The sequence below is a fragment of the Xenopus laevis genome, chromosome 7S, assembly GCF_017654675.1.
Source record: "Xenopus laevis strain J_2021 chromosome 7S, Xenopus_laevis_v10.1, whole genome shotgun sequence".
Taxonomy (NCBI): Eukaryota; Metazoa; Chordata; class Amphibia; order Anura; family Pipidae; genus Xenopus; species Xenopus laevis.
Genome location: NC_054384.1, coordinates 63,690,185 through 63,704,651, shown reverse-complemented (window position 1 = coordinate 63,704,651; position 14,467 = coordinate 63,690,185). Strand labels below are relative to the sequence as shown.

The window sequence follows — 14,467 nt, the reverse complement described above, 5'->3', positions numbered from 1 at the left end:
CTATGTCCTCTTCCTCCACCTTCAGTTTGCCAATCTCTGAAGGGCCAGAGGATATTTTCTTTTGTGCTGTAGTTATGCAAGCAGCATAAGATGTCTCTAGGGCGTAGCCTTCTTGCCATTGCTAAAGGAATGTCCGTAGATTTGTCTTGTTGGAGCAGTCTGTTAGTAGTGCTTTGATAATCTCTTTATCCCGTTTCACAAACAGGGACTTTTGAGAGGTTTCAGGGGCATTTATTTTATTCTGCTTCATCATATTTATCGCGTGGTAATGGTTTTTATTAGTGTAGGCACGGAGCTCACCTTCTCTGCGTCCGTTCAACTCAACATCAGGCCACACCCCCAAACTGTGTGTTCTATCCTCACTACGTGTTACCCTGGGGTAGTGTGTAGCTTGACATGCAGCTAAACTCCTTCCTTCATTTAATTTACTGACACAGGATATTGAGCTTCAGTTTTATTAACAAAGGGCAAGGTGTAAAACAAGGGGAGATAGAAAATGACAGTGCTTAGTAAGCTGTACAATACATCACAATATATATATCTAAATATATACACTGTGTAGCATATGTAAACTAAAGGGGGTGAGAGGCATCTGTAATAGTATAAGGCCTAGATCCCTAGGGAGAAACATACTATATAGCAGGGCCATGAGGTGACTGTGAGGAGGTATGTGCTTATTGTGTAGCACCTAAACCATCTTAACTGTTTATACACTTAACATATGAAAAAACACTCTGAGACAAAACTTCCTTTATGTGGGTGAGGGTCGGCCACAGCTTTTTATTTGAACAGATTATTATTCATAACGTAAACAGAAAAAGCTTGCCATTACATCACCAACCATTAATCTCCAGATGCCAGCCACCGCAGCCGCGGTGGGCATGTAGGTTACGCCAACCAGATACCGTATAACCAATGGCAAGGACACTTTTACACCGCTGTGACAATGAAATAGGAAAAGCAATGGCATTAAGAGTTTTTTTTTTTTTTTATAATAAACAACAGTAGAAAGATATAAAATGTCATAACAACCACGGAGGAAAAGACGGGAGGGTGGGAGGGCAGCTCCACCAGCGCTCCAGGATCCAGGGGGAAGAGGAAGCAGGTAAGTAATTGCCAGCATATATACACACCCTCCCCTTCTACCCCAACCTATCCTGCTCTAACCACCTCCCTGTTAACCAATCCCCTCCTCTGCCATCCCTCCTCCCAGTCACTGGCACCCTCGCTACACCCTTTGGTGCCCTCGAAGCTGCATATATAACAGATATAAACTTGCATAAAAGTACAAAACGGGTAAATAATAGTCTGCCTTTATAGATCAGGCTTGAGACATAAGTAATACCTACCAACGATGCTACCACGAGGCTGGATGGGGTAGGATTACTACGATGCTACCACGAGGCTGGATGGGGTAGGATTACTGCAGATGGTGACGTGCTAGCTGATTACACTATGAAGATGGCAGCTACAGTGATAATTTCCTGGTGGTTTTGTGTGATTTTATTGCATTTCACTCTGTTCTTTGTTTCTTCATTTTGCCCATGGAAATTGTGGCTGCTATATATCCATTTGGGGGTCTCTGTGTGCGACATAATTTGTTAAATCTATGCATATTGGGCATCTAGCTGTTCAGTAGAACCCTGGCGTTCATATTTAGGATGTCTTATGCTGGTACATTACGAAATGTGGGGTATATAATGGGGTGAAATGCAAGCTTTGTGACGGTTTTCAGAAATTTCATAAACGTCATGAAGGGTCAGACTAGGGTGGCGTGACACCAGGAAAAAACCCTTTGGGCCCCGATGGCCCAGACCCACTCCTCCTTACATCCTGGATACGCCGGCAGATGGTATTCATGGGCACCCACTGGCCGGGACAGGCTCGCTCCCTACTTCCGACTTACCTCCTGAACCCCGGTCACATCAGCCAAATGTATGCGCATGCACGCACGTGCCGCAAAGGTGGTTTACCGGCAGATTAATTTGTGGCTGGGGGGCCCCTGAGGCTGCGGCCCGGGGGCCCCCAGTCCAAAATTGGCATTATGTTTAGCATAGCTTTGCAGTTTAGTAGTTTGCAGTAGAAAAACATATTTACCCATTTTAGATTTGTCAGGATGTGTACTTTCAGAAAATATATGGTTTTCTAGGGTCTCCAATACCGTTGGGGGTTCTCATGGCACATAATACACATACCGAGTGCTGATATTATAGTAGCCAGAGTGTCATACTTGAAAATTCATATGCATTATTTGGATTTGGGGGTCTCAGTATGCCACATAGTTTGGTAAATCTATGCATATTGGGCATCAAGCTGTCTAGTAGACACCTGGCGTACATATTTAGGATGCCTTCTGCTGGTACATTACGAAATGTGGGGTATATAATGGGGTGAAATGCAAACTTTTTGACAATAACCTAGAGGTAAACCTACTGTTTCAGGATTTTTTGACCTTGGAATCTAAAGTATGCCGTTTTCTGCGGCATGCTGTTTTCGATTCAATAAGTGATATTAGTGCTTTCAAAATTTGGTAATATACTACCTGGAGTTTTTGCAGTACAGAAGTCCTAAATCTCCCTAAAACATACATATCTGGTATTGGCACGTTCGAGAGACATGAGGCTTTCCAAATCAGTTGGATTTTCATGTGTAAAATGAAAAATTCATATATTGTGAAAAATAGGATTTTTTTTTTTAAAAAAAAATTATGTTTGGTATTTCGTGCTATAAATTTTTTTGCAGAGGTGGAAATACATGAAACTCAGGCAGATTTAGAAAGCTCAGGATCTCCCAAAAAAAAAAAATGTATTCCTTGATAAACTAAAGGTTTCCCCTCCGAAAATGCCCCTAAAGTGAGAGAGCACAAAATGTTTCAGAAACTTCGGGGACTTCGTGTAACTGAAATGCGAAATTCTGCTGGCACTTAAAGGGTGAAAATCAACTGCAGCCACCTTCCTACAGTGGGGAAACATTATTATGTAAAATTCCTGCCAACATCTCCACATGAGAATCGTTTTCGCTTCAATAAGTGATACGGCAGAGATGTTTGGGGCAGGGGAAGTGCAAAGTTGAAACTTGTAGAACAACTGGGTCCTTATTGTTGGGACTACATCTCAAAAATCTCTAACCAACAGAAAAACATTGCATTCTATACTGTACTACTATACTGTACATTTAGGGGCCTATTTATCATTCTGTGTAAAACATTGAAATGTTTCCCATAGCAACCAATTAGATTTCAACAGTCACCTACAAGTTAGAAAACATAAGCAAATATCTGATTTCCCTCAATTGTTTAATGTTTTGATGCAAGGCATATATATAATAAAAAATTGGAATTAAACCTCGGTACACCTAGGAGGGGTCCCTAGATACAAGTCAGACTAGGGGATACAAGTGAAGCTAACTAGGATGATTATGTACTTGATACATTGTTTTTATACTTTTGCTCACTAACTACACACTGTATCCCATGTTATATCTTGCATTGATTCTGTTGGATTTTACTGGGTTTTATTAAGTACGGCACTGTGTATATATTTAACTTTTAGTAATTTATTAGCACATGTCACTTTAAAAAACAAATTTGTCTAGATAATGAACTATATGGCTCACTTTGGAGCACAGACACTAATGGTTAATGCACTGATGATGTCACTCCTTAACTGTTGTTGTTTCATTGGCTATAAAAATCACATTGTGTGTGGTTGCCTTGAGAAAGGAACGTTGGCTATGCATGCCTTACCAAATATATATTTTTTTTCACTATCGTAAATAACCCTGTGTTGCTGGTTCTTTCTGAAGATATATATATATATATATATATATATATAGTTGATACATTATATATTTTTTTACCTTTATAGATATAAATGGCACTAAATAAACTGAAGAGAGGCGGGGCCTTTGCCGGGACACTTACAGTACTCTTTTGTATAAGCTTCTGGTTTTACTCAATTCCACACAAGGTATGCATAATGTGTTCGTTTGTTTTGCTACATGTGTGAAAGATCTAATAAATGAAAAAAAAGTCTCTCTATGTTATAATACACTTTATCATACACTTTATTAATCATTACAGTGTCACATAATCAAACTATGATTAAAGATGAGTACATCATTTCAAATTTCAATAGAGAACGGAAGTTTAAATCACTGGGGGTGCCAAATGTTACTTACCTGATATCTTGGGCTGGTGCTCATGTTAGCAGAAAACTTCACTGGGTGGGGTACTTTTCAGGCTAACACCACGGAGCAATTGTGTCCTTTCTCTAATGCCCCAGGACAATGCATGCTCAATAGATGGAAAAATCTGGCTTATTAAAAAAAAAAAAAAAAAAGTTAAACTTTTCACTCATGCATCCATATGAAAAAGAAAGAAAGCAGGAAAACGATTGCTCCATGGAACACGCTGAGAAATACCATGGGACAGTGAAGTTTCCTGCTAACAGAAGCAGGTATCAGGTATGTAAGTTATTACAATCACTGGGGGTGTCTAACATATCCTTCTCCTTTTAATATGCAATCTTTAAAATGTAATTGTAATGTTTATGGGGCTGATTTATCAAATATCCTGAGGGATTCCTTGCAATTTTATACTGTATGTTTCCTATTTAATTTTCCTGAATGTAAGGAACATTTTCCTAAGTCAGGAAAGTGTTTGACTACTTCAACTGTCCAACACTATTCTGATCTATGAAATGATAGTGCTCAATGCCAAAGTCTTGCTCTTCTATGAATATTGAATGTGTAGAGAATGGATTCAAAAGATTACTCTGGAAGAATCCTTCAAGAGTGGAAAATATTTTGTTAAATCCAAACAGGTCAATTGTTCCAATGCAGAAAATAAAGAAGTAAAGAATGTTTTTACTTTTGCCTCAGTCCTGCTTGACACAGAAACAGATAGAAGGTGTGTACAGTAAGCACTACTATTCACAATGGTTGGAGCATTAGTTACATGCCAAATATAGAACCATGGACAAAAAGCATATTACTGTAGAAAAAAATTCAAAACAACTAGACTTGCTGTGTTTATTTTGAAGATGTTTCAGCAGTCATCCAACTAGCTTTCTAAAAGACAACACCCTTGATAACAGAACAAAGCTTAAAGGAACAGTAACACCAAAAAATTAAAAGTAATGAAAATCTCATGTACTGTTGCCCTGCACTGGTAAAACTGCTCTGTTTGCTTCAGAAACACTACTATAGTTCATATAAACAAGCTGCTGTGGAGCAATGGTGGAAATTGAAAAACGGCTATATGGCCGTATATATCACAGGTTAACTAATTGGATAACAGATAACAGCAGTAGACAGACAGAGCTTATTAGGTATCTGCTGTGTAACCTGAGCCTTTTCTCCTTTGAATGGCTGCCCCCATTGCAACACAGCAGCTTATTTATATAAACAATAGTAGTGTTTCTTAAGCAAACACAGCAGTTTTACTAGTGCAGGGCAACACTGCATTATATTTTTATAACACTTATTTTTTGACGTTACTGTTCCTTTAACCCAGAGTAAGCATGTTCCTTATTGGACCTATGCCTAGGTACAACCTATTTCAAGTACAAGGATATTTTCTACAGGTAGAAGCATGGCTGTGCCATGGGATCACCAGTTTTGCCCATTTTGGCAAACCTGTACAAGGAAGAAGTGGGGGGGGAGGCCCTGGATAGCTTCAAAGGAATCACTCCCAGTCATTGCTTCCTATATGTGTATGACACCTGGGTTAAAATATATACACAGGAGGTACAGACTTTCACTGAACACATCAACACAGTGGACAACAAAATCAGGTTTACATGAGAAGATTTGCAAGATAACACACTGGCTTTTTTTTGGACTGCTTGGTAAGAGTCAGAGGGTGGAAAGCTGGAAATAGGGTTCTACAAGAAACCAACTCGCACAGACCAGTACCTCCCACCATTCACTAGATCACAAACTGGGTGTTATCAAAACACTACATCACAAAGCAGACAAGATTCCCAAAAGCACAGAGGCTAAGTTGAAAGAGATGGAACATCTCAGAGGGGCCCTGAAGACACGTGGATATCCAGATTGAGCCTTTGTGAAAACGGGTAGAAAGAGAAGCAATGACATCAAGACTACTGGTGAAGGTGGAAAACGGGACAGGAGAAAGAACTTGGTTCACCCAAAAGACCCAACCCCAAAGCACAAGAAGCGTAGCATGTTTGCAGTGCAGTGCAGTGAGGAGTGTTCGGATTTGTATGGGGAATAAACCAAACAGTTACACCAGTGTATGGTGCAGCACAGAAGAGCCAGCTCCTCTAGTCAGGACTCAGGCATGTACCTACATTTAAAAGAAAGGGGCACACATTTGAAGACTGCCAACTCCAGATTCTAGACCAGAAGAGCGACTGGTTCAAAGAGGTGTTAAAGAACCATACATGTAAAAACCAAGTTTAAATAGAGGCGGCAGTGGGGTCGTGCAACAACTATTGTCTGCCACATACAATGCTGTTTTGGCACCTCTATCTGGAAGGTTTAATAACACCTCAAAGATTCAATCTTGCTAATACAATCAACACCTAATTTACTGACATCCTTGCTGATTATGATAAACAGATTATGCTGATTGGAGCATACATTCCCCAGGCTGAAATTGAAGATTTCTAAGACCACATATGTGAGGTGAATACTGTCTGCCCTTAAATAAGATTATATCTGACATTTAGCCAACACCATGTTTATTTTAGCACTTGGTTTTTTTTCAAAACTAACTGACCAACTCTTAGCAAGAATCCTAAAGAGCAAACTAACAAAACCTAGTGGACACTATAATTTTCCCACCAGTACATGTTTATTGCAACTGTGGTCTAGTATACAAGTGAAATCTATTAGACTCCCACCTACCAATCTTTACATAGGAGAATTTTCTTAATTCTGGGTCCTAAAATGATTTGTTTGTAACAATAAATTTAACAAACGCTTCATAAACACCAAATACTGGGAATATTTTAACAAAGACCAACTCACATCAGCATGTTCTAACTGAATGCCTTCTTAAATCTTTTTGATCTACTGACAAGTTTCCAATGGGATGACCTGCAAAAAGCCAACAAAAAACAAGCCTGAAAAAACATAATCTTAAACAAACCATCCCCTCATTGTCCAATAAACTCTTCAATATGACAAAAGAAATGGGCCTCCTTGGGTTTACTTTTTCCCTATCCCTTTAGATGAATTGAAAAAACTTTTTGCCAGGTCTCCTAAAAATTTAACAAAAAGGAAAATAATGCAAACAATTAGATGTAGAGCTTGAAATCACTGTAGCCTTGGATATTATGCCTGTCAAATAAGTCATCCAATCCACTCTTAAAGGAAACAACTCCTCTGTTATTAGTGCTCTGTTTCCCAGGCCCACATTGATGCCATTGTGCAGCATTGTGGAAGTGTGTTACATTATTGCATCATGTTTTGGCATGAAAAAAAATTTAAAACAAAACTATGCCAGGGACCCAGATTCAATCGCTAAATATATTGGGATCCCTGGGTATTTAAATTGTGAATATTAACTTTATATACAGGCTTTGACCGCCTGCTTCAACTCTGACATGCTATTATCTGTCTGCCCTGATTGTTTGCCTGGAAATAAACTATGAAGCCTCCTAACCCTTCAGACCCTGTGAATCAGACTTTCAATAAACAGCTTCCGCCTTGGTCCCTACTCCAACCTTTCAGAACTGATACGCCAGACACCATCATAGTTTGTCATCCGTTCCTTTTACTAGTTTAGTTGCAGATCTCTCTTTTTTCAGCTCATTAATATGCTTCTTAATTGGGGCCTAAACTGCACTGCAAAAGCGCAAGGGACCCCCTACTCAACAAACAACATTGGCCACCATTCTTTGTAATTTATTATTTAGCCAGTTCTCTATCCATGACAAATATTATGTTCAAGATTTTTAAGTAATTAAAATTGTGGTATTGTATCAAATGCTTTTAACAAAATCTAAATGGATTACACCAATGCCAGCCTGTCAGTTATCCTGCTCACCTCATCTTAAAATGTTGTGTTAAGATAAAATGATTTAGTTTATTTCATAGTATTGTGATATTACAGCACAAGTCACATGACTCGGGGCAACTGGAAAACGGACTGTCTAGCCCCATGTCAGAGTTCAAAATTAAATATAAAAAAATGTTTGCGCTTTTGAGAAACTGAGTTCAGTACAGAATTCTGCTGGAGCAGCACTATTAACTGATGCATTTTGAAAAAAACATTTTTTCCCATGACAGTATCCCTTTAAGGTTAAAATGGAATTGCTCCTCTATAGAACTATTTAAGGAACAGGCCTGTGATTTAAATTCTAGACTTAAACAGAGAGGATATTCAGGAAAACTAATTAAAATGACTTATCATCTTGCCTTATGCACTGATAGATCTAAACTGTTCCCAGATCCCCAGATAATTAAACTGTTAAGTTTATAACCACTTTCAGTAACATTAGTTCACACATACAGGATATTATGGATAAACACTGGTCAGTTTTATGAGAGGATGAAACCCTAGGTTACATATTACACGAGAAGGTCACTATGTTATTAAAGAAATCCTAACTTAAAAGATATGTTCACCAAGAGTCATTTCCATGGTCACCAATTACACAAGAGACATAAAGGCTGCTTTCGCTGTGGTGAATGAAACATGTGCCATAAAATGCTCCAAATTGTCACTTTTGAGGACAGATTTGGTAAAAGGCATACAGAGAAGAACTATGTTCATTGTAAAACTAAAGGAGTAATTTATTGCTTGGAGTGTATATGCAACAAAAAGTATGTAGGGATGACCACGCATACGTTAAAATTACGAATACAACATTGCAGTTCCATTAAAAATGCAGGCAATGTAACTAACTGTTGCATTTCATTTCATTTCAGAAAAGCACATAATATGGACCCTTCAGGGATAAAATTCTGGGCAGTTGAAAGAGTCAACTTGGTATAAGGAGGGGTGACTTGGAGCAGGAATTTTCAAGCTCCTTACTGTTTCTTTCCAGGCATTAATGAGAATAATTTATTCACAGCTTTTATTTAGTTTTAAAATAATTCCTGCAAGTGGATTATTGAGAGAGATTATTGAGATTGAACTAAAATAGGGAACCACTCAATCCAAACCATTCAAAATATAACACAATGGTTTATCTTAAACAGTGTTATATAGATCCTTTAAAACAACTAGGGCTGAATTATTTATAGTGTAAATGTTTCATCTAATGATCAACTGGTTCCCTAAATGAAGTTCTGGAGGGAGACCATGTATTAAATCTCAATCATGATATTTTAACATGGTATTTTGTATTAACTTCGTCAGAATTATTTGACTTATATGTATATAAGTCTATAAGTCTAGTATATAAGAGTTCCCCCCTTAAATCATTTTTTAGTTGTAGAGAAGAGTCGGGTCTCCATGGAGAATAGACGTAATGAAGATGGTGACTGTGATCCTGTCATGATCCCACGAAACCTGAGTGATGCAATCAATGGAAGCTTTAAAATGGTTATGATTGCCGTGATAAAGCTTATGTGAAACGCGCATCGGCATTACATTCTTACTTTCAAACTCCTATTCGATTTAACCATGGTTGTATGACATTTTACAGGAGCTGATTAATTTCTTTTCCTTTACTCTCTGAATTTTATTCAGTTCCAAGGAGCAGTCAATTTGTGGTTTCATAGAGAGATAGTTTCTCATCACAACAGCTAGGGAAGGTAAATATTGTGACCACAGTCTTCTGTGTCCTGCCTTCTCCCTCATGTGGTGTCCCAGGGTTTACATACAGAAAACATCAGTTAGTAGCAACCTGGGACAGCTCCACCTCTATTCTATTTTCATTTTCCATCTTTTTAAAATGGGTATTTTTTATGAATTGACTTTTATATGGGAATGAAGTTCTAATCCTGGTAGAATGATGGAAGTTTTAATTAATTACCATTTTAATGATTCACGGTTTTGTCAGGAATTGTTTGGTTGGTAAATATTTAGGTTAAGTTGTTGGCACTGAGCACTTTATTAAAGGAGAACTAAAGTTTAACTAAAGAAGTAGCTAGAAATGTTTTACATTATGTTCTGAGCTTCTGTACCAGCCCAAGGAAACCACAGCCCTTAAGCCGTAAAGATCTGTGTTTTCAAAGATGCCCCAGTAGGCTGGTGCAATAGGTTAATTATATAGAATATGGCATTTTTAGCCATATTCATTTTTAGGGTGTATATCTCCTTTTAATAGTGTGGTCTACATATATCAAATTGTATGGTTTCACATAAATTAATTTATTGGCACTGGGCACTTTAATTAAGAATGATTAATACACAAATTAAGGAGAATTAATTCATGATTAAAGGGCAAGTCAACCCCAAAATAAAATCTGCCTAATAAAAGAAAACATTATTCTAAGCAACTTTGCAATATACATTCATTACACATTTTCTATGGTTTTTAAGTTATTTGTATATGAATTGCTATTGAAAGCAGTGTTTTTCTGTAACTTTCTATTCACTGGCCCCGGATGTCTAAGACTGTTGATACAATGTAAGACAAGGCAGCTGATTAACAGACCTGTCTTTACTGGGGAACCAAGAATTTTGCAACATTGTTTAAAAAGGAACAACTGGGAGTTATGCAAATGCTGCTTCCAATAGCAATTGTTTTTACAAATAACTTTAAAAGCAAAAAAAACACAAAAAAAAAAAAACAATTGTAATGAATGTATATTTCAGTTGCTTAGAATTATGTATTCTTTTATTAGGAACATTTTTGGGGTTGACTTGCCCTTTAATTTAAAGGATTATTGAATATATTATTTGAAACAAGGAAATAATTTTCTTTTATTATCAATAGATTTAATACATATTATCTTAGTCAGTTCTTTAGGACAATAACTGGATAATCCAGTTATTTAAATACCACTGAGGTAGTGAGGAGTTTTACTTCTTTTTACCTGTTATTAGAGCTATTATTTAGCAACAATTGAATGGTATAACACTGCTATGGAAGGTTTACAGATGTCTACTTGGTTGTATAGTTTTAGACCTCACACTTCCTGTCTCCAATGGTAACAGCACAGTCACCTTCTTTCTATGGTTTGCAACAAAATTAAATTTTAACCTAGCCATTGAAAGGCCTATAAACAATTTCTGAAATGTATCCAAGACTAAGGCAGTGCTGGCCCGAGCTGAGAATGTGGTAAATGCGTGTCCTGAATTCCAGCAGGGTGCAGTATTAACAGTATATTTAAAAATATAGCAGCAGCAAGCACTTAAATTTAAAGGAGACTTACAACAGAGGTAAAAAGAATACTGGATGCAAATTTGAAGGAAAAAATCTAGCATCGGGAGAATGACTTGAAAACTATGGGGCCGATTCACTTAATTCGAGTGAAGGATTCGAAGTAAAAAAACTTCGAATTTCGAAGTATATTTTGGGCTACTTCGACCATCAAATGGGCTACTTCGACCTTCGACTACGACTTCGAATCGAAGAAATCGAAGTAAAAATCGTTCGACTATTCGACCATTCGATAGTCGAAGTACTGTCTCTTTAAAAAAAACTTCGACCCCCTAGTTCGGCAGATAAAAGCTACCAAAGTCAATGTTAGCCTATGGGGAAGTTCCCCATAGGCTTGCCTACGTTTTTTTGATCGAAGGATATTCTTTCGATCGTTGGATTTAAATCCTTCGAATCGTTCGATTCAAAGGATTTAATCGTTCTAAGGAATAATTGTTCAATCGTAGGATCGCAGAATTTGCGCTAAATTCTTCGACTTCGATATTCGAAGTCGAAGGATTTCAATCCCTAGTCGAATATCGAGGGTTAATTAACCCTCGATATTCGACCCATAGTGAATCAGCCCCTATATATAGGAAATGAGTTGCTTTTCAGAGTTTCCTTGTCTTTTAAGTCTTGCTTTTCATTTTGTAAGTATACTTCTTGTTTTGAACACATTAGTTGATATCAGGGTAAAGCATGCATCAGTGATGTTGATTTTATTATTATTTAAGTTGGTTTCATTCAAACACACAACAATTATAATTCTACTTTCTGTTTAAAAGATGATGAACTTGAAGATCCCAATGGAAAATCCTAAAAAAACATCGGAAATCCAGAGGGAGGTTGAAGAAATCTTAAACCAAATAGAGAGCATGATAACAAAGGTTGATTTATTGCATAAGGACAAAACCACTTGTGCTGAAAAAAGCAAAGCCACCATTTTAAATCCGAAAGCCAGTTACTGTGTTGGGGACAATCTGGCTGTACAAGTAGAAATGTTTGACTATTTAGGTAACAGAAAAACTTATGGAGGAGACTACCTAAGAGCAAGAATCTCTACAAAAGAACATAATGCAGGAGCAAGTGGGAGGATTGAAGATTTTCACAATGGAACTTACCATGTCCATTTCACCCTCTATTGGGAAGGTAAAATTGATTTGTCTATTCTTCTCATACACCCAAGTGAAGCAGTTTCAGTACTTTGGAAAATACGAAACTCATGGTATGGCAATATAGATTACAGTGGCAAATTTACATATCAAAATAAACAAACTGAAGCCAAGTGTGGATTTGATCTCAATAAATCATTGGAATTGTGTGAATATAATGACCAGAGAGATGAAGAATATTTTTATTGTATGAAGCCTCCCAGCTATGAGTGCGACATGCTAACAGAGACAAAGAGCTGGTTTACTGGTCGTTCAAAACTGACCAAGCTTGAAGCAAGCCTATTTGACAAGTAAGTCAACAATCTAATAATTACTTAAAACTAATGCATTATCATTTTCCAAAGGTCCATAATAAAATGGCTAAATCCACATGGAAGACTTGTGGTTTCTCTTATCATAATATTGTTTTTATATGCTGTTGCTTTATTGATAGTTACTGTACATGATGAGTCTCTGTCTACTACAGTCACAGAATACTGTATATCAGAAAATAAGAGAGGGTCTGGATGAAAACAGATCATTTTCAGTTGCTGGCTATAAAAAAAAATAAATAAGAAAGCTAATACAGAAATGGGATTTGTAATGCGGAAATCGGTTATCAAGAAAGCTTCATAATACAGGAAGGCCGTCTTGCATAGACTTTGTTTTAATCAAATAATTTGGATTTTTAAGATTGATTTTCTTTTTCTCTTTAATAATAAATCTCTTTAATAATAAAACAGTACCTTGTACATGAGCCAAACTAGGATATAATTAATCCCAATTAGAGGCAAAAAATTCTATTGGAATTAAATTAAAATTAATATATAAATTATTTTAGGTAGATTTTGGGGAGATCTTTTTTCAGCAAGTAATTGTCTCAAAAAACTTAAATTTTTTTTAATTTTTAAAGCTTTTCAAAGTATTCAGATTTTTGTAGTGCATCTTTTAGTGCTTTTATTCTTCATTCTTTTTGTATTTGGATCTTTTAATAAATTCAATGACATGCATTGTTTTAGAGTTTGTGAAGTTTAGTCGTGGTTTAAGAAAACTCTAAAACCATGAACATCCAACCTTTAATAAATAGGCCTTAATGTATGGAGATAAATAACAGAGTCAGAAGTCAGAAGTGGAAGGATTATTCAAAAAAAAAAAGCGAAATGAATGTTAATTGAAAAGTTGCTTAGAATTAGCCATTCTATACTAAAATTTAATGGAAAGGCGAGCCACCCTTTGTACTGCTGCCCTGAATTGGTAAAAGTTGTGAGCTTGCTTCAGAAAACTACTATATAGTTAATCTGCTGTATAGCCATGGGGGCAACCATTCAAGCTGAAAAAGGCACAGGTTGAATAGTAGATAACAGAGAAAACATCATTGTATTTTACAGGGCTTATCTGTTATATCTGCAATAACCTGTGCCTTTTCTCCTTTCTTCAGCTTTGAATGGCTGCCTCCATGGCTACACAGCAGCTTGTGTATAAACTACAGTAGTGTTTCTGAAGCAAACTCACATCTTTTACCAGTCCAGAGCAACAGTATAATATATTTATTACTTTAAAACACTTTAATTTTTTGGTGTGACTATTTTTCAGGGCAACATTCTAATTTTAAAATGATTAGGGGAATCCTCATCTATGCACTAGGTACAAACTATTTGGGCATAAATATTATAAACAACAAATACTGTACAAAATGAATACCTTTCTAAACCTATATTATAAATGATATAGAACAAGGTGCATATTGGCTCATTATATCCTAAAAGATGGGAAGTGATAAAAAAAATCAAAAGAAGAAGATTTGGTAAGCAGCAGGCCCGGGCTGGCAATCTGTCCATACGGCCAAATGCCCGAGGGGCCGCTTCATATTTAGTTCAAGTGGGCCGCTCACACAGGGTCGCACTGGGCCGGTGGACCCAGGCTCTTTTGCGCCCCAACAGCCCAGAACGCTCCTGTACTCCCTCTTGTAACCAAAAAACTTGCAAGCGTTGATGCGCGCGCATGCACACCCAGGAGATGCTCAATAGTTTG

General features: G+C 37.0%; 1 protein-coding gene across 5 annotated transcripts in view; it reads left to right on the top strand.

The window, feature by feature from the left end:
• LOC108704925 (NXPE family member 4) overlaps nt 1-14,467 on the top strand; it is a 64,771-nt gene that overhangs the window by 32,678 nt on the left and 17,626 nt on the right. For 2 of the 5 annotated variants that reach the window (XM_018241652.2, XM_041571325.1), the window contains exons 3-4: nt 3,867-3,968; nt 12,071-12,747. In XM_018241652.2, coding sequence (XP_018097141.1) covers nt 3,873-3,968; nt 12,071-12,747 — 773 coding nt within the window. In that variant the 5' untranslated portion in view covers nt 3,867-3,872. Of the gene's footprint in view, nt 1-3,866; nt 3,969-9,667; nt 9,733-12,070; nt 12,748-14,467 lie in introns of all 5 variants that reach the window. The other 3 variants (XM_018241655.2, XM_041571327.1, XM_041571326.1) reach the window with 2 other exon arrangements.